The sequence below is a fragment of the Morone saxatilis genome, unplaced genomic scaffold (genome assembly GCF_004916995.1).
Source record: "Morone saxatilis isolate NCDOM2014 unplaced genomic scaffold, NCSU_SB_2.0 Contig20, whole genome shotgun sequence".
Lineage (NCBI taxonomy): Eukaryota > Metazoa > Chordata > Actinopteri > Moronidae > Morone > Morone saxatilis.
The window spans coordinates 4,397,842-4,417,282 of record NW_023339763.1 but is presented as its reverse complement, the minus strand read 5'-3'; the positions used below and the strand labels follow the sequence as shown (position 1 = coordinate 4,417,282).

At 40.0% G+C, this 19,441-nt stretch overlaps 1 protein-coding gene across 1 annotated transcript; it reads left to right on the top strand.

Moving 5' to 3' along the window:
• The first annotated feature begins 837 nt into the window (after positions 1-837).
• On the top strand, positions 838-15,446 carry klf5l (Kruppel-like factor 5 like). Its single transcript, XM_035666892.1, has 3 exons — positions 838-1,105; positions 13,124-14,051; positions 15,341-15,446. The coding sequence occupies exons 1-3, from the start codon at positions 965-967 to the stop codon at positions 15,436-15,438; spliced, it is 1,167 nt and encodes a 388-aa protein (XP_035522785.1). The 5' UTR covers positions 838-964; the 3' UTR covers positions 15,439-15,446.
• The last annotated feature ends 3,995 nt before the right edge of the window (positions 15,447-19,441 follow it).

The window sequence follows — 19,441 nt, the reverse complement described above, 5'->3', positions numbered from 1 at the left end:
TCTCTGACCACAGGTCACTGATTTATTGAAAAAGGGATTTCATTCATTTCATTTCTTATCTTGTTTCTAAGATCTCACAAAGATGATCCTTGTCTTTATATGTTTCTATTATACTTCTATTAAACAATTCTTGTGTGTAGCTCTCATTACACACCACGACTAAAGCTTTAGCATTTCCTGAACCTGCAGTAACTTGCAAAGAAAAGCAGTCATGGTGACTTTTAATTGTTTCCTGTGTGTTGCCGTGCACACACTAAAAAAAGAGATATGACCAAAGAACAACACTTTTACTAGTAGGATGTAAAACAGTACAGACGCACAGTTTCACCAGTCTATTGTTGAATACAATAGGTTTTAACGGTGCATGGCCACAGGTGAACTTTATCAGCGTGACTCATGTATTGCTTTCTGTGTGTGGCAGGGATGCACGTTATTTCAAAAATCACAAACGGAAGAAACATGACCAGGAAAGAAATAAAAAACCTTCAGGTAGTTTGTGGTAGAAATTACTTTAAAGATATAATCCAGCTAATTTGAACTCACTTTTATCAGAGCAGATTTCTATTAAAAGAAAAAAAAAGATCAGCTTGACTGTAGAAAACAAGCTTGTAGTTTGTGTGTGTGTGTGCAGGTGAGAGGACAATACCTTGCCTGATGCCCTCCAGTTGTTTTTTCCTCTTTTCCTGAATCCCTCAGGTAGGTCCCTCCCTCCACTCAGCTGATTGGACCACAGGACTGTTCTTTCTGCTCTCATTGGCTGTGCCGTGTATTCACCGTCTCCTCCAGGTAGCAGGTCCATACTTGAGCTCAGGTAAAACCTACCTGTGAGACAGAAGAGAGGGGAGGGCTGTGGGATTCTTCCTTAGCTTTCAGCTCCAACAAGACGCAGTTAACAGTAATAACTACTTTATGCGATTATAACCCAAACTCACAGGAAGATACATTTGTTTAAATAATCATTTTAATGGCAACGAGTGTAGGACTGGCCATGAATCCGCCGCATACGACAGACGAAAGGGCGGTTTTCACGCAGCTGAAGCCGGTGAGGATGTCGGGAGCGGACGGCTCTGAGGACACGTCCGTGTTTGAGGACGTCAAACCCGCGGTGAGAGTCTCCGCCTACCCGCTGAGGACGGCCGGGCTCCTGGTGAACTGGAGGTCCGGCCTCTCTGGGTGCTTCGATAACTGTTCACTATTGATTTTTTTTACCTTCACTTTCATGTGTGGCTGCAGGGGCTGCTTCAGTCAAAGTAAAAACTGGTTTTGAGGATAAACTAACCTGTTCACAACCTTTCAATTAGCGCTAAGCTGCATGGTGTGCACATTTTTCTGTTTGTCCGGCTGGTTTTACCTGTGAAAGGACGCAGCTCACCTGTACAGGCAGGTTAAAGTCCTACACACACACCTGACATGTTAGAAAACGCAGGTAAAGTCCTGGGGCAACTAGTGGCAGTTGTGCAATATAAATGATTGAATACAACTTTATTTGTACTTCTGCAATGTAAGGAACATTGATTTTAGTAGACTCAGTTTGAAGCTGCTGTTGATTTATGTTGCTTTTAAGATTCTATAATGTCATTCTCATACACACAGTGCAGTTTTGTTGATTGTATTAACTTTAGATACAGTTACAGTTATTTCAGGATGTAGAGATAAGCTTTGTATACACACTGTGTTGATATGAATATACTGCAAAGTTTATTTCATATTATTTTGATAGTACACATACACTAAGCTGGGCCAGTAAAGAGCTGAAGCACACACGAGGTTTCCTGCTTGTTTCCTCAGATTATGAATACCGAACCCGCCTGTCCAAGCTGTTCAGTCATGGGATTTGATCACATGATGGAGAAGCAAGTTGACTTTTAGACAAGTCTGTAAAATGGATTCTTCTCCATCAATCATCACATTCCTTTGTAGATCTGTCTGTCTGCCCAAGATAATCGGTGAAAACTTGTTGCTCTGATGTCGGAAATGTGCCTGAACATTTCAGGAAGTGACTCACGTCATGTTGTAGCAGGGGAGGGTTGCATGATTAAAGTAGGAAATCGGTAATACTAGAGGATAAAGAACATTTCATGACCACCCCCCATCGCTTTGTTAAACACGATACAACCGATCACAGCAGAGACATGACAGCTGCATTAAAGTTAAATGGCGGTGAATTGTGAATTGGCCCTGCGTGATTACAACAGAACCCAAACAGAAACCGGATGCCTCATACGGTGCTGAGTTAGGCCTCCTACCAGGTGTTTGGTAAACAGGCGGCAGACCCTAAAACTGCTCTGCTCCTCTGTGGGTCCCACATGACCAGCAAATGCAGAGCCCCACTGGATTTGATACAGTGAAGATGTTGGTTCACCTGGCTCTTGGTTGCTTTTTTGTTATTCTCTGGTGGTGTCGATGTAGGTGGATATGATTACCTGCGTGCAACATATTCCGCACAAAGCGTCATGTGTTGAGTAGGCCCCGGCTTATGCTGTTGATTTTTATGCAAACGTGGAGTGTAAGCGGTCACATGCTGGAGCTGTTTTGAGCTGACTTTATGGGCATTGTCACTTGGACAGGTGCAGGAGTCCTAAAGGCTATGTGCAACAGTGAAACTCAGATACTCACTTTTGGATGGATCAGGAGTTTGTCTTGCCTTGTTTTCTTCTTTTTAAAATATTTTTTGTATGTAACCATGTCTCTACCAATTGTCCTTTTTCTATCTAAAACATCCAGTTTTGTATAAATTCTGATTGTAAATAATAACGATGTAATATTTAACATTTCCACATTAGAATGTCTTAAAGCGCTAGACATGCTATATACTATATGCTATATATTCTGTTTTCCAACAGTGTTTAAACCCAGAGTCATATTTCCGTTTGCTTGCTTGCCTCTAGTTGCTATAACTTTTGGGTATATACATGGGATACGTCAGAGAGTGAGAAAGGAAGTCGGCGAATGCGAATCAAATTAACGTAAATCCAAGTTTACACGTCACGTCAGATGGATTTTACGTCTGCAAGGGTGGTTTAACAATGAAGAGAACAACTCCCACAATCCCAAACTACTTCACACTGTCATCAAACTACGACTTTTGTTACTGTTTTGATGTGCGAGACCCCCTAGTGGCAGAATATGACATACTCGGTTTTCAGTTCATTGAAAAATGTGCACAAATGCTCAAATGTTGTTTTCTTGTGGTTTTTTTAGTTACTATGTCTTCTTCTATCTTCAAGTTTTTATTCTGGGTGAGCTGCTCTGCCTGTCTTGCTACAATGCTAAATGTAGGTCAGTCATAAACAGAGAAGAATTATTTTATAGCCCAAATGAACTAGTTTGTGTGCTTGTTGGATCTCACAAATCACAATGTAATGCAGCTGAAAACCTGAGCATGAGCACAGGTTTTAGTTGTCAATCAGTGACTTCAGCATCATAAGACAAATCTTTGTAAGAATCATCTGACATTATTGCTTCGAATAAAACAACTTAGAAGTATATATTTTAACATAAAAACACCATGTGATACTTCTGTAACAGCATGGTTTATGTGACTTTTGGTGTTTCCTCTGAGGTTTCGCTCGAGACAAGTGGCTAACATTCAACTGCTTTTTCTCTTGTTTCTCGTTGCAGTAACATGCAGTGTTTGATGTTATGCAAAACATGACTTTGTCAAGAACAAAGAAGTCAGGTTAAGAGAAATGGTTACCCCTAAGGCAAATGAATGCCAACCGCAGCAGAGGGTTCACCTTATGTGCTCTTGATTCACTATAAATGTGCATGAAGTGTGTTTCTCAAACACATTCCTCACAGATCACAGCAGGTCACTCTCCGTCTCTTTCATCCTTTTTCGTCTCCTGTCTATAATTTGGTTTCAGGGTTTTCGACTTAAGCACAACAGAAAGTTGGGGGGTGGGGGGATTCTGCTTCTTTTCTTTTTTTCACTTTCTTTTTTTTCTTCTTTTTTTCTTCTTTCTTTGTGTCATTGTGTTGGTGTTTTAAAGAGCACTTAACTGAGCCTGTATCGTGACAGCAGTATGTTGCCCAACCTGTCTGAGCAGGGCCCGCATCTCCGCAGGCTGCCTCGAGGCAGTGGGTAGGATGATAAAGGCCGACCTCATGAGAAAGTCACAGCAGCAGTGAAAGGCTGATGAGGCTCCACGAGCACATGTCACATGCGTAGGGGCCTTTGGCTCACTTGTGTCTTTGTTGTGTTTATCAGTGTTTATGCTGTGTGCTGAGTAATTTGTCAAAAAATTGTCAGTTTGAGGATGTTAAAGCAGTTCAGTCCTCCATAAGATGAAAAGTGAAAATACATTTTGTATACTCAGTCTCTTTATATACTTGCTGTAAACCCAACGCTGACATTATGGTATGCACATGCATTTTTATGGTGCCTTTCTAGTCTTACATCCAGTAGTCCCCCTTTATGCTACATTTCAGATTTACACATTCACACACTGATGGCAGAGGCTGCCTTGCCTCTACCTTATAAAGTTGTCATGGCAATAGTGTCAGCAAACAGTTACGTATTTACACACCTCCTCCTTTTAGCTCTGTTATAGTACTCTATGAACTCCTGAAGCAAATGTCTGACTCTTTTGCTGCTAAATGTTCATCAGCTAGTCACTTTACTTGCCAATTGGTGCTGGGTAAGTAGTGTATCAGGTTTCAGAGCTTTTTTCCTGAAAACAGCTGTAAATAAGGTTGATGAGAGCTGAGAAAGTCAACCAATTATTTCAACTACTCTTGCATAACCCATAAGTGGAGGAATGTCCTTTTGTCTCTTATACACTTGTGGTATTTGGATAATTTTGGAGTTGATCTGCAAGAGGGTTCTGTAAGTGTTACCATTAATCTGTCTTTGGAGCCAGAATCGCCCTTTTCAGTGAACATAAGAGTGGCATTTATACACACAGGTAATAACTCGCCTGCTGACTGTAAAAGCGTAGTGACTGTTTAAAGAGCATTGTGGTCAAGTATTTTTTGTGTGTTTGGTCTGTGATGTTTCTACACTGACCAGACATTGCATTTAATGATACCATTATTCATCAGTTGCCATTGGATGAATGGTGCAGTGTAGAGCTGCAACTATTATTTTCACTATCAAGCGTCCTATTTTTTTTATTATTGGATCAGTCCTTTGGTCTATAAAATGTCAGAAAACAGTGAGAAATGCCCATTGGAAGTTCCCAGAGCCAAATGTGACGTCTTAAAAATGTTGTTTGGTGCAACCAACAGTCCAAAACTCAAAGCTATTCTGTTTACTTTGATACAAATCAGTGAAAAGTGATAAATCCCTAATTTAGTTTCACTTGTCATCAAAACATGGATTAGACCTAATTTATTTCATTTTTGTTCATTAGTTTTGTGTCCATATTCAAACAGTGTATGTTTTATTCTGGGATTAATAAGTAACTTATATGAAACCTATTTCCAGATTCTTTTGCCATTATATCATTAATGGGTTTCTAGGAAGACTGTATATAGACGACAGGGGAAGTTACAGAGTAACTTTATGACATACAGCTCAAGATTGTGTTGCCAGTCATGCCTAATGATTCCTGAAGATCAATACTGAGATATAGTTTTGTTTTTTTTTACATCCTGGGACTCTACCGGGACCCCACAGTGTTTGAGTTTATGCTTCTGATGCCTTGTTTTGACTTGACTAACCCACTTACATATGTTTCCGTCATGTCAGCCTTCCACCGGTGAATTGTTGCACATTCTCCTATCTTTTTCCGCTCTTTCGTTGCTGCCGTTTTTCATGCCCCTGAAGGCTGAAATGGTTTTGGTTTGACTAATGATTTGACTTCCAGGACAACACAAGCAGCTGATTTGCATCTGAGCAAGCATCTACAGGCAGCAAGTCTCAGCTCACAGAATCCCACAGTGATTGGTGATGTGAGTTTAAGTGTGATTTGAGGAGAGTTAATTCATTTTGACTTTTTTTGTGAAATGTAGGTTGGATTTGATATTGGGTTTGAGTTAAAAGAGAGTTCCAGCTTTTAGCTCAGTGACTGATTTTGTGTATAACATCTCTTAAAGTGTTGTTATTGTGCTAAATGGCTGTCAGTGGTGACCAACACTACTGGCTCTGTTTGTATGCTTTTTCACAGTGAAAATTCCGATGTGATCAGAATAAAGCAGTTCTCAGATTATTGCAGCTGCTTTTAAACACCTTTAACCAGGTTGCCTTACTTGTATTTATCACCAGCATAACTTGACAGAACTTGTGCTTCAAAAAACTCCTGGCATATATACACCTCAACCTGGGTTTATAGACCGAACTGATTGCAAAATACTGTAAAATAGAGCAACATACAGCTGAGCCTGAGAAGAAAAACTTGGTTTTTGAGGCAACTGCAAAAGTTCACAACTAAAAAGAAATAGCTTTAAGCTGTTTTGCAAATTCATCAATAAGAACAGTAAACACCAACAAATTATTCCGTTTTTTGTAGCTTTTTTTGAGAGGTTCTATTGAGCTGTGGTGAAGCTGTATTATGTTTGCTAAAAAAGAGACATCGATGGCTGATAAACGAGTTAATTATCAGCCTAGTGTATTATGCAAACCCATAAATCAGTCTGATCCTCTTGCAGGGTGTCAGTTTACCAGCAAACCAGAGTGGAACCACGATTCATCATTTGACTCATACTGTTCTCTGTTCAGATTGTTTGGTCTGCTAATGTCACCTGTACCCATCATGCCCGGCCGTATTTCTGTACCAGACAACACATGTCATACCAGACAGTCTTATTCTGCTGTTGCTTAATACCTGCGGTCTGCAAACTCATCCACTGAAGCTGCAAAATCTCTTTAATGACTACCACTGTTTGCCTTCCATATGTCTGGAATAACAGTGAAAATTGTTTGGGTGGATAAAAACAAAAGGTGAAATCACTTTGTGGTGAGGGAAACAGACGAGGATGTGCTTGCACATTGTCATCTAACAAGTCTGTTATTCGAACGTTGTCTTTAGTTTCTTCAGGCTGTCTGAATTCCTTAAAATGTAAAGTTAAGTCATAGCCTTATGTATCTTTACACAGGTTATTCTTAAGTATCTTGTGACATTTAAAATCAAAATACCAGTAGAGGTTTCAGCACTGGAAATGCCCCAAGACACCCCACCCCCCCTTACTGCAAGCTAAATTTGAGAAGGACCTTTTCTGTTTTGTGGGACAATATAGAACAAAGACTGACAAGAAATAAGAGACAGAAATAGGATAACACGTGAGAGAGGTTATTGTTTGGACGAGTAGTTAACCTGGATATAACGATATTGCAGTTGGTTCCAAAAAAATCTGTCCCAAAATGATTTATGTTTGCACAATGATTAATGGCAAAGAAAAAATTCTGTTACAGACGTATCGGTTCATGTTACAGCTTATTTGAAATAACAGAATTGACACTGCGGTGCACCATAAAGTTATCAACAGCACAAACAATAAAAACATCCTGATACATTTTAATCCATTATGAGCCAAGTCAGGTAGTTAGAAAAGTGGGATTGCTGTAATCCATGAAAACATCAGTCAGTATGTGTACATATATGGACATACCTTTTATGTGCATACAGTGCGTTAGTATACCATATATATCTTCATTTATGGACATTTATGTGTGAATCATTGAAAGTCATATATCATACATACTTTTATGTCACAGACCAGCAGCCTTAATTTTGATGATATGGGCGACACATATATTGATATCCTGCTATATTTTACTTTTATACATGCCCATATACTGTATAGACATAGCTCGGATGGGGATATTATAGATTTGTTTATATGATGTATCATTTATTTAACTTCACGAGAAGAAGAAGAAGAAGGCAAACATGTTTTTAACACCAAAGTATTGTCCAAAGTTATCAAAGACAGTTTCCTGATTTTCCCAGATAAGCAAAACTGGAGTTTGGCCATCCGACAGTTAACTCATCACTGTCCTGAGAAGCCAAAACAAGCCTCCCTATCTCTCCCTCCATCAGTGGCCATAACACGTCACGACAGTCTCAAAGGTTTTGTTTTTGCTCTGATGAACATGTCATGATTTCTGTTCTGTTGATTTACAGCGAGCAGACCTGTGGCCCCCAACACTATCAGTTCCGTTTTTTTTATGGAGATGCAAAGGCGAATGGCCACTGTTTCTCTGCATTCCTAAGGGCCATAAAGGAAAACCGGTGTGCAGAAGCTGCCATTTGTTTTACAATTAGCAGTGGAAGTGGTATGATGAATATGGCAGACGTTGTAGCTTGGATGCTTTTAGGTCAGAGGAAGCGCAGGTCAGCCAAAGGGCTGCTTTGATTGTTTTTGTCTCTATTAAGATAACTGTCTCAGTATGAGGCTGACATCTGTAGATGTAGTTTAACCACCTTTTGTGGATTTCATAGACATTTTAATAAGCTAAATTTAAGATGAATAGTAATATTTCTATCACATACATCATAGGAAGATACGGTTTTTGTAATTAGGTTTGATGCCCCCTGAATCTCCAAGGACAGATTTCTGACAGTCGAACCTTTGTGGAAAAAACTTAGTAGGTTATGGCATCACTAAGAACATCATGTTAGCTCTTATTTATTTCAAATTCACTCTGTTGTTTGGTAACAAAATGCAGACGTTTCAAAATCGTATCAGCTGTAGTAAACAATAATATAACTTTGTCAGCAAAAGCAGACAAGATGTTCAGCGTGGTGGATTACCATCTCACGCAACATTTTGAGCCTCTGCAAGCTGAATGGAAAAGCTGCAAGGATTAAGATGGGAAAAATGTAAAAAATCAAGCATACTGGTACGATTGTAAAATGGATAGCAGTGTAAAGTACTCTTTGTAGTAAATGGGGGTTAAACATATGAAGGTCCTTTAAGGATGTCATATTGGCCGAAAGTGTGGAAACTCCCGCTCCGTCCCATAAACCTGAACAGAACTGATAAGAGACTGTTTATCAGGCAGAAGGATTCATAGCCGAGTGCATGTTCTCCAATTATTAACTGACAAAGTCTTGGCCCCCGAACATATTCTACTCGTTTACCACATAAAATGATACAGAGACATTAAGAATTGTAGTTCATCAACTAAACTTTGCTTTGAGGTTGCCGTGACTCTTGTTTAATGTGTTGTTAAGTTAACATTACTAACAAGGCAAATACACACACATACCTTCTTATTCAAAATGTCAGGGTTTCCTTTAGCTGTTAAAATATAATATAAAATATCAGCGACATTTCCACTGAAGTTCATTGGATTGATATAGTAGGGTGATATTGATTGATACTGAGTGTTCTTGAGGGCTTCAAACCCTGACCAGAGATTTTAATTCCTCTCTGAAAACGGAGGAGGAACCTGCTGATTTATGACTTTAAAGGTTATCGGTTTTTATCCAGGGAAGTTTTGCTGAGCATGTGTGCAGTTATTGACTTTAAATTGCAGAGTCAATCTCAGGATAATTTTTTGTGCATTTCTTTTATTTTGAAAATAGCAGCTAGTTCATCTCATAGACATCCATCAATTGAGCTAAGACGGGCTAACCCTATGCTCCAACATGCTTTCCAACTACATGCAGACACAGAAGATTTATAAAGGTGCTGTTTAGGAAACTGCAGCTGCATCCTCGGGTTGATAACACTGACCTTTCTCTAGACACTGTCGTCTTTGCATGTACAGCACAGAAAAGAGGCTAAATGGAGAAATTTCCGAAGCGAGAAAAGATGCAAGCGAATCAGAGAGCGGAGGGTGACAGGAAGAGGGATCAACAGCAGGCCAGCAGGGGACGTGGCCAAGGGCGCCCAAGGGTTGTAGCTGCCAGCAGCCCAGCAGCACAGGGCCTGTTTGTCCCATCCTGAAAGGCACACAGGAACCCTCAGTGGGAAGGAAACAGAGAGGCTGTTTTTGTTTTCTTTTTTTCCTCAGTAAATACCCAAGACTTTAATTTCACCAAGCGCTCAGATTGCACTGATGACAAGGCGGTGTGAGTTTGCCGAGCGACGAATGATGGACATCTATTAGACACACACACACACACACACACATACATACACAGACACTTGCACATGAAAAATTACGAGTAAAGAATACATTTGGGCCAAGATGTTTTCACTGTTTGTACTGACCAGTAAAACACAAAAATATGCCTCTAGCCTAAATCCTTTTCTGAAAAAGATTTGTTGCATTTTTTTCAGTAACTATACCTGTTGCAAATACTGACACATGTTTTATCCAACTACAGACTGAACTGAATATACGTTATTAGTAAATTAAGACGAAGCCTTGAGCAAACAAAGCTGAAATTTGAATTTGAAAACCACATTAAAACACATGACATATCCACTTACAAACAAACAAACACATTAGTACTGTATTTATACACACAAAACACAAACTAAACACATAGAACTGACCTCTCAGACTGAAGTGCCCACAGAACAATAACACTCCAAGGTTTGTGTATGAAAATATATTAGCTGATTGTTAATGGAGGGATGGGGAGTGTGTGTGTGTGTCTGTGTGTGTGTGTGTGCTGACAGTGCTGGCACTTGAAGCACTGCTGCAGAATAACAGTGTTGAAACGGGGCTTCTCTGCGGCTTTGTGCCTCCTGCTCAGCTGCTGGACGCGACCTCGAGCACATCAGCACCTCATTAGGTCATTTGTCCCAAATTCAGTCGATGCAGTCCAGGACTCCACTGTGCACTCTGGGTAGTGATTTCTAAATGGGGTGCAGTTCCTTACAGTTCAGCTGCCACTGATCAAGACAACTTAGAAACTCAATCAAATATAAATGTACAAAAATATATAAAAAAATACTGTAATTAGATCATCATTGACTATAAACCAGTGTTGAAATGACACATGGATTAGTATAGTCTATGTTTTGTTTTTTGTTTTTCTCTCCGGTCTTGCCTCCTTCCCGTCATACTTGCTTCAGTGCTGTGTGTCTTGTGACAGTGAGGACTCGATTCGTCTGGCAGGTCTATTTTTACCTGACAGTGTTTAAGTTTCTCTGAGTCTTTCTCATGCCTTCAGCCTTTGTTTTGGTTTGTCTGAATGCTTTTTCCTTCATCATCTTCACGCATCAGAACGCTTCCATCGACCACACCCACGGAGCGATCGTGTGTCGGTTAGCCGATGTGTCTGCTTGTGCACGCCTTCATTTGCATGCATTTGTGTGTGCATCCATACTGTACATTCACTTTTTTGCATTTTTGTGGCATATGCATGTGTGCATCTCTGTGTGTGTGTGTGTGTCTGTGTGTTTGTGTGTGGTCTCTGCAGCGTAGATTCTTTACGTAACAGCTTATGCACGTCTAGAGGAGTGATTGTCCGCTTCATAGACTCTGAATGACACACACACACAGACGCACACCCGTTAATCAGGATTAAGATCACATAATGCCGTTAACCTAAACAAAGGAAAATACCTGCGATTTATTTTCTTATACGCTCCTCCACCTGTCCAGTCTTGTTGCGTAAAAAGCTCTTCTCTGTATTTAACAAAGGTACTATTTCCAAACCTGTCACACAAGTAGATCTGATCGTATTTGACTCAGAGTTGCAATGTGGTTGTCCTGGCAATGTAAGCAAAAGGCAATAACATAATAATCCTCAAATATAAATTTTCCTATTGTTTAACTCATACATGGAAATACCTGACATCAGGCCGACTTCAAACCAGTAAGAATAAACATATAAAAACATAAATACAGAAATGTTGATGTGGAAATAACCAGTGTACATTGGACTGGCATCAAGTTCCAAACGCTAAGGCCACAACCCCTTTTGGGAATCATGCTATCATATAACGAGAAAACCAGGAACATTTTAATTTTTAGTTGCAGAATTTTAATTTTTAGTTGCAGAATTAGGGCTGAGAATAGATTTTGTGTCTGCATTATAGTTAATTAAGGTTTTGGTTTCTTAACTTAACTTTATCTGCCTTGTACTGTGCTTTACTCCTCTTGTGGCTTGGTCTCATCTTCTCCCTTCCTGTGTCCTAGGGGGACTCTTCTTGGGAAACAACTGTTGTATAGTGAGAGCTTATGAAAATGCAGTTGCATTATTGTCACCCAAGAGCAATAACAATCTACAGATTATAATTTCTTACCAATTAACAGGTACTGATCACTGATAAATACATCTCCAAACATGCAGCTTAGATTTGGATGTAGGTGAAATCTATCTTCAGCTGTCAGTCCCTAATCCTGGTCCTGGTTGTTTGTCAGGGCAGTGAGCTCCATTGGGAAACAGGAATGTGAGGTATGAAGGAGTGGAGGATGATGGAAGGATGGAGGAGGGACTCCTGGTACCAACTTCTCTAAAACTTTTCTTTCATCCTTAACAGTTTTCTTTCTTTTTTTTATTACCCTGCTGTCTCTCTTTCCCCCCTATATATTTATGAATTTGGCTTTACTTGTTTCTATTAATGGTGGATTGGGTGGAACTGAGCCATGTCACAACCACCTTATCATCATCTGCAGTGCATTAATCTCACAAAATAATTACACCAGTTAAACAAATACTCCATCCATGTCGATGTTAAACAAATACTGCGCCAAACAGTAGCTGCTGCTGCTGTGGATATTTCCAGAGTGTCCTCCGAAAGCTTTTAAAATCCTATAATTGATCAATTGACTTAAACATGTTTTCACACTCAGTGGAACCCCAAACCCTGGAAGTGATGTTACAGGATATTATACATTGATAGTTGGTGTTATTCCCTCAGAAAACAGTAAGGGCTTTGTTCTCTTAAGTTGCCATTTAGCACCAATGACATTAAAAAAATCATAAAAGGAGAAAGTCAACATAGAAGAGGAAGAGACCAACTCTGATACGCATAGTAACCAAATAGAATAGACTAAAATGCACTACATCTTCTAGACAGGTGGGAGTTGTGAGTTTGAACAGTCCTGGACACACCTCACTGTTCATGAACTAGCTGGCTCGGTTGGTCTGTTTACATGGCATGGTTGACTGAGAGCAGGTTAATACTCTGGTGTAAACCAAAAGATTTGGTAAGAAATTTGGCTGAGTGTAGAAGATGGAGCAGGTTGTACAAAGTAACGTCTAGACTCCCAGTCCTCATTACACATGTTGAAGCCCTCCTTTAACCTTCTCTCTCCTTTGTTTCTTTTCAGACTCAACTAGAGTTGGACAAATACCTCCCCCAGGTCAACAGTCCTCTTTTGAGTCTCTCGGCCGACACTGGTGACAAGAAATACAGACGAGAGAGCGCCTCCGTGGTCGACGAGTACTTCTCGGAGGACAAACCTAATGCCCCTTACAGCCTCAACATCAACGTCATCCTTCCCAGCACCACTCACCTCCGCACAGGCCTCTACCGGCCTAACACCAAGACCCTCACGCCACAGCAGATCAAGACAGAACCCGGGCTGGAGGTCCCCTGCTCCATCCCCACCACCCAGGCCCTGCCAGACTTCACCTCCGTCTTCAGTGTGCCGCCTGTCGTCAACAACGTTTTTATCAAACCAGACATGAGCTCTGGAGGAGTAGTGAGTGTGTCCGCAGCACAGCAGCAGCAACAGCAGCAGCCACATTTGGACACAGAGCTTCACATCGGCCCTCCTGCCCCCCAGCAGCAGGTCTACCACATGCCCATCACCAGCTGTGCTGACCTCACCATGACTCTGTCCCATACCAGTCCGTCTGCACATGGCTCCACCGGTACTAGGACCATGCTGAACCTCGGCGGCGTTGCATTGCCAACATCCAACGGCAACTACATGATGGCAGAACACCACCTGCACCATGGTTACTACCAGGCCTCTCCGACCAACTCATCACAGCACACAGCGCCCCACAGTCTGCCACCCTCACCCCCAAACTCTCAGCCAGGGAGCCCAGACGGTCAGGCAGAGCTGCTCAGCTTAGCACCTCAACCTCCGCCTCCATACCAGCAGCGTCTGGATAATATAAAGGTGACAGGGTTGTCTCCACATGCCTTGCTGATGACACATGGCCAGGGTGTCCTGACAGGTCCCAAATACAACAGGCGGAACAACCCAGAGCTGGAGAAGAGGAGGATCCACTTCTGTGACTACCCAGGTCTGTGGTTTATTTGTAATTTAAGAATACATTTTGAGTGTGAGAGTGAGAGAATAATTCTGGTGCTCTTTGGTTTCAACAGGTGTTCTACTTGTGTCAAGGAATATAGTGACAATGACTAAACTAATTATTCTACTAAATTTAGTTTCAAGACTAAAACTGATTCCACTGAAATTAAGTTATCTGACTTTATTGGCAGTTTATTATGTGTTGTATCATTAGAGCCAGTACAGTATGTTGCTCCAGGCAAAAGCCAATCAAACCACCTCCTTTTCCAACCCAACCCCTTCACCAAATACACTCTCATTGATATGATCAGCAGCAGAATCACTTTCTGCAAGTTTAAAGTGAAGACGCCAAACTTGCAGCATCATTATCTTGGTGTTTGCTCACCACTGCGCAATCAATTTCATGTTTGATCTTGTTTGTGAGCAACCTTTCAATGTGCAGCTGAGATGTCCCCCACCTTGCAGCAGCTACCATTGATCATATGTTGGCAACATACAAAACAGTATGCAATTTAATATTAGCTCATAGATACAAAGATTAAATATTACTACTACTGTACTATATAAGCTACTTCCATTTTTTGACACAAGACACTTACACAATCAGCAGTTTGACCTTTTAAAAGTTTTTTCTGGGTTTTAATAACAGTTTGCTACACAAACAACTAATGAAAGCAAGTTTCAGCAAGTTGGCTCAAATTGCTTTCAACCAATGTCTCTGCTGTGTAAATATGCTCAACTCAGAAAGCAAAAATCTGTCAGTAATACACCGCTTCTCTTTCACTGTACATGCTTAAACATCAACAGAGTGTTAGAACAATAAAACAAAGCTGCCACAATATCCCTTAAACGATGATTGTGGTAGTTGTATGGGAAATAAATTCCATAATCCCATTCCAATTGTATCACTTTTTGAGAGAATAAGGATTTTAGGATTCCAAAATCCAAAATGGATTAATGACTGAGTTTAACTGGTGATATTTTGAATTAAAACCAGCTTACATAATTTAAGTTTACTATCCAGGATAGGAACATCAACTATGTTTGTGAAAGGGAATAATTAGAGTGTTTGAGACTCACAGTTTGAAATGGTCCTTTGCCAAATATCTTAGAATGAGTTATCTTAGTTGTCATTCTTACTGTGTCACGAGTGGAAAAACAACTCAAGAAACAGCACATTTTGTCCTTACATAACAGCTTTATTGCCAAGGTAAGCTTTGTGTCAGGTGAGCACATTTCTGTTGTCAGCTTGGCTCATCTCTCTCTGTGATTTCTTTTCAGGCTGCACCAAAGTTTACACAAAGAGCTCTCATCTGAAGGCACACCAAAGGACACACACAGGTGAGAAAACAGTTTTATGTGACTTTAACTTAAAATAGATGCTGACGTGACAGGAAGTAAATATTAGTGTTTCTTTGCCATGATATATAATTCCATAAACTGTCTGGGTAATCTGAATGGTCAGTTCAAACTGCATTTATTTTAAGTTAGTGCAGGTTTACTGAATATAAAATCAACCCTTCTTCATGTATTTACAGTTCAGTCAGAGACATTAACCAAGTGACCATCAGCAAAATTGTCCAGATACAAACTTACTAAACCAGCGACCATCCAGTCACAATCTCTCCACTGTAACCATGGCGCTCAGTTGCTGCAGTTTATTTATTTTTATATTACATATTTTGTCACATAGCCAGTTTCGATACACCCTATAACTATAATAGACACGAAGAACACAAAGAAAAGGAAAAACAACATTGAAGCAACATTAGTTTGCTGAAGAGTTTTTGTTTTTTCTCCACCATGTTTATACGTGCTCATACCTGTCCTCGAAGCTTCCCCAGAGAGAGAGAACAAAGAAGGGAGGGAGGAGGGGGGATGAGGGAAAGAGGAAAACGAGGGAAGACGCACAGTTAAAATGAAGGCCAAACCAGTTACTCCTGCTTTTCAGTCCCCATTCAGAGGATGGAGGAGGTGGGGGGGGAGGCTGGCTTCAGTGTGTTTCCCTTCTGTAAGGTGAAACCTGCGTATTCCCAGCAACCTCAGACCTGGATTTTGGAGATTTACTCATGCGATAAAAGCTGCAGAGGTCTTTCAGTGTGAAAACAGTGACAGAGAGAAAGAGGGAACACGTGAATAAATGTGCAAATAGAAACAGATCTCTCTATGGTCATAAATAGATAAGATGAAACTTTATGGATCCCAGTTGGGACGTTGGGTTGTTGCAGCAGCAGGATGCAGCAGCGCAAAAAGACAAATAGACTATAAAATATGCAATGAGAAGAGTAAACAACACAATACAATAAAGCAGTAAGAGAGTAGAGAGCTTATACAAATCAAATGTAAACTATATCAAAGGGAAATGTCAGGGTGAGGAAGAAGTATGGATCAGGGAGGAGGTTTTGTTATTGACATGATATCAAATTGATTAATCAAACTGTCAAGCTCCTCTCTTTCCTATAGGCATAGTAGGCATGGTTCTAAAATGTTGTAGTTCTTTTTACTGGGCTCAATGTGATGTGGCCATTGAATGTGTCTTACTGACTGACCAACCAACACACATCATTGAAATAAGCGTGGAGATCCAAGGAGATCCAATGGGCTATTGGTTCCCAATGGTTTTTGCTTCTAATCCCTCCAAAAAAAGCTGTTTTTCTGCAACCATTTGTCACAGGTTGAATGAATACAGGTTGTGACCAGTTCAACAAGTTCAAGAGAGGTTATTCCTTCTGAGAATGCTTTATTTTAAGCATTCTACTTGTGTAACAAAAAATAAAAAGCAATCCAATTCAAATTAAACTAAAGAAAAGTCTAAAATATGCCTTTACACAACCGTTCCCAGGATGGGTACCACTGCCATAGGGCACACTTAAAATTACCCCAGTGTTGCTAACTAGGCAACTGTACGTTAGAATTGGCAGTCTTTAAAACCACCATAAACAGCCAAGTAACTTCCTCTTGAAGAAATCCACAGGCTCTGTGAAACAGTGAATCAGTGGCACCTTCTGCTCACTGTGTTCAGATAATCATACCATGTTTAGGTGAACTGAAACGGACTGCAACACGTCCAGGGCTTGTATAAAAACTAACGTCCTAGTCTACTCATTCTGGTCACTCAGTGAATCTCGCAAATGGGCTTCATTTTGCAATCTGGCAAAACCAGGCTTGCCTAGTCTTGCTTTGCATTCAGTTGATTATGACTCATGAGTTAGAAATGTGGAGCTGACTACAGGAAATGGCCCAGGCAAATCAACCAAAATTACCGAAACACTTACCGGAGTGTGGACACGGCATAGCTCTTCAGTCATATACTGCCTCTTCTCTCATTATTATCATTATTGTATTAATCAATCCTGCAGAAATATGGGGATCTGGATGGATATTCATCTCTCATCATGTCCAAACTGCTTTCATGTCCTATCTCTCCAACAGACAGCTCAGTGGTCTTAATCATCTTCATTGTGGAGTGCCTCAAGGCTCTTTCCTAGATCCCCTTTTTTTTTTTGTATCTGTGCGCTTCCTCCAGGACAAATCATCCAAAGCCCTAACTTTTTTTTCACCACTGCAGATAAAACACAGCTCAATGCACATGTGAACTTCTGACTTTTTGTCTAGTTTGTCTAATTTTAGATGTTGAATAACTTTCAATTCAATAATAGACTTGTTCTGCTCACTGAACGCATATTATATTTTATCTTATACCTCACTGTAAGCCTAGTTTTTAATCCTAAACTTACCATTTGAAAACTGCATTAGTAAAGTAGTCCAGTCCTCCCATCAACCTAAAATAGTTTCAATATATGCTTGTTTTTGTCATTCTCGGACTTGCAGAAAGCTTTTCATGCTTTATCTTTTCCAGGATTGATTAATGTGGCTCTCTGTTTGCCTTCTTGAGTGGTGAAGCCTGTTCACACCTTTAACTCATACAGAATGCTGCAGCCAGTCTCATATCAACTATCTAAAACCCAAAGCTATTCAGTTCAGAAACTTAAACATAAAACCCTCACATCTAAGTTTTTGGCATTGTTGCTTGAAACATTTTTTGTTCATTAAATTCTTGTAACTCGACTAATTTATTAATCGACCAATCATTTCCACTCATCGTGTTCCTGTGTGTCTGTTGATATCTTCTAATCATGGCTCAAAGTTGAAGGTAGTCTTTAATATCCGAGATGGGAAATTTGTTGAAACGAAAAAATACCTATTAATATTACATAACACACTGGACCTATACGTACTTGTAATGTAGCATTTAGAGACTTACTAAGGTATTTTGTTTTGATGTTATCTGTAGAAAGAGTAGCCATTTCCAAGGTGCCTGTAATCAGGCAAGAACCACCTGAGAGCTGTTGATGTGCATGTTGTTGGAGTGCATCATTATCTCTAGCTCTGCTATCACAACAATCTGTCCCTCCCACTGGTACGTAGGAGGGGGGCAACCTTGACCATGGCCTCAGCAGCCATTTGAACTCTGCACGTTGACTTTTGTAATTGTGTTAGTGCGCATATATGTGTGTACATGTGTGTGTAAAGAGTAGAGTGCTATCAGCCTGATTAGGGAACCCTCCAGCCCTCTTCACAAACACTAACTGATAAAGCTAAGAGGTCCACAAAGAGTTTATGGGCGTCCTGGAGAGCCTCGAAGTGTTTGCTCTTTGACTCACTAAAACCAGGCAAAGATGGTTTTAAAATGTTATTAACATACTCCTGATGTATTATATGAGTCTGTGTATAGTTATTTCGGGCATGAATTGTGTGACGTAGGATAAATAAGATGGTTTGAAAAATCTAGTTTCTCCTCAGCTATTTTATCTTTATTATGAATACATATGATTAAATGATAACATAAGACACACATTCAGCTTTGTTACATTAGCTTCCAGTCGATTTTAAATGTTTCTTATTGCCTGGCTCCACACATAATTATTATTTTTATTATTATTCCTCTGATTTCTAACACACACAGAGCTTCAGAAACTCTTCAGTGTTTGAATTCAGCAGACAGACAGTATATGGCAGACTTACTGATAACACAAATACACATCTAAGTACATAAAAAACTTAAATAAATAGAATTGTAATGTCATTTCATTTAAACAAATCTTAATGGTACAAAAATCAAGTAATGTAACTGCGTTTTCATGTAGCTGGTTCAGGTTGTCAGAGAGACTTGAAGCCTCCTATAGTAAAGTAAATATACATAAAATATAGTAACAAAAGCTTTTTGTCCCAGAGTGATTAATGCACTCTAGCTATTACTCTGCCTGTATATTTCTGAGGGTGTGTGTTTTGTTGTGTTTGTGTGTGTAAGACTGTTTGTTTGTCCATTATGGTTTATGACGTATTCATACATACACTCATTAGCGTGTGTGTGTGTGTGTG

What these genes read in the sequence shown, in the direction of transcription:
- klf5l (XM_035666892.1), top strand. Translation starts at nt 965, where the DNA reads ATGGCAACGAGTGTAGGACTGGCCATGAATCCGCCGCATACGACAGAC. An exon ending in TTGAGGACGTCAAACCCGCG is followed by an intron (nt 1,106 to 13,123) that starts GTGAGAGTCTCC and finishes GTTTCTTTTCAG; the next exon opens with ACTCAACTAGAGTTGGACAA. An exon ending in CCACTTCTGTGACTACCCAG is followed by an intron (nt 14,052 to 15,340) that starts GTCTGTGGTTTA and finishes ATTTCTTTTCAG; the next exon opens with GCTGCACCAAAGTTTACACA.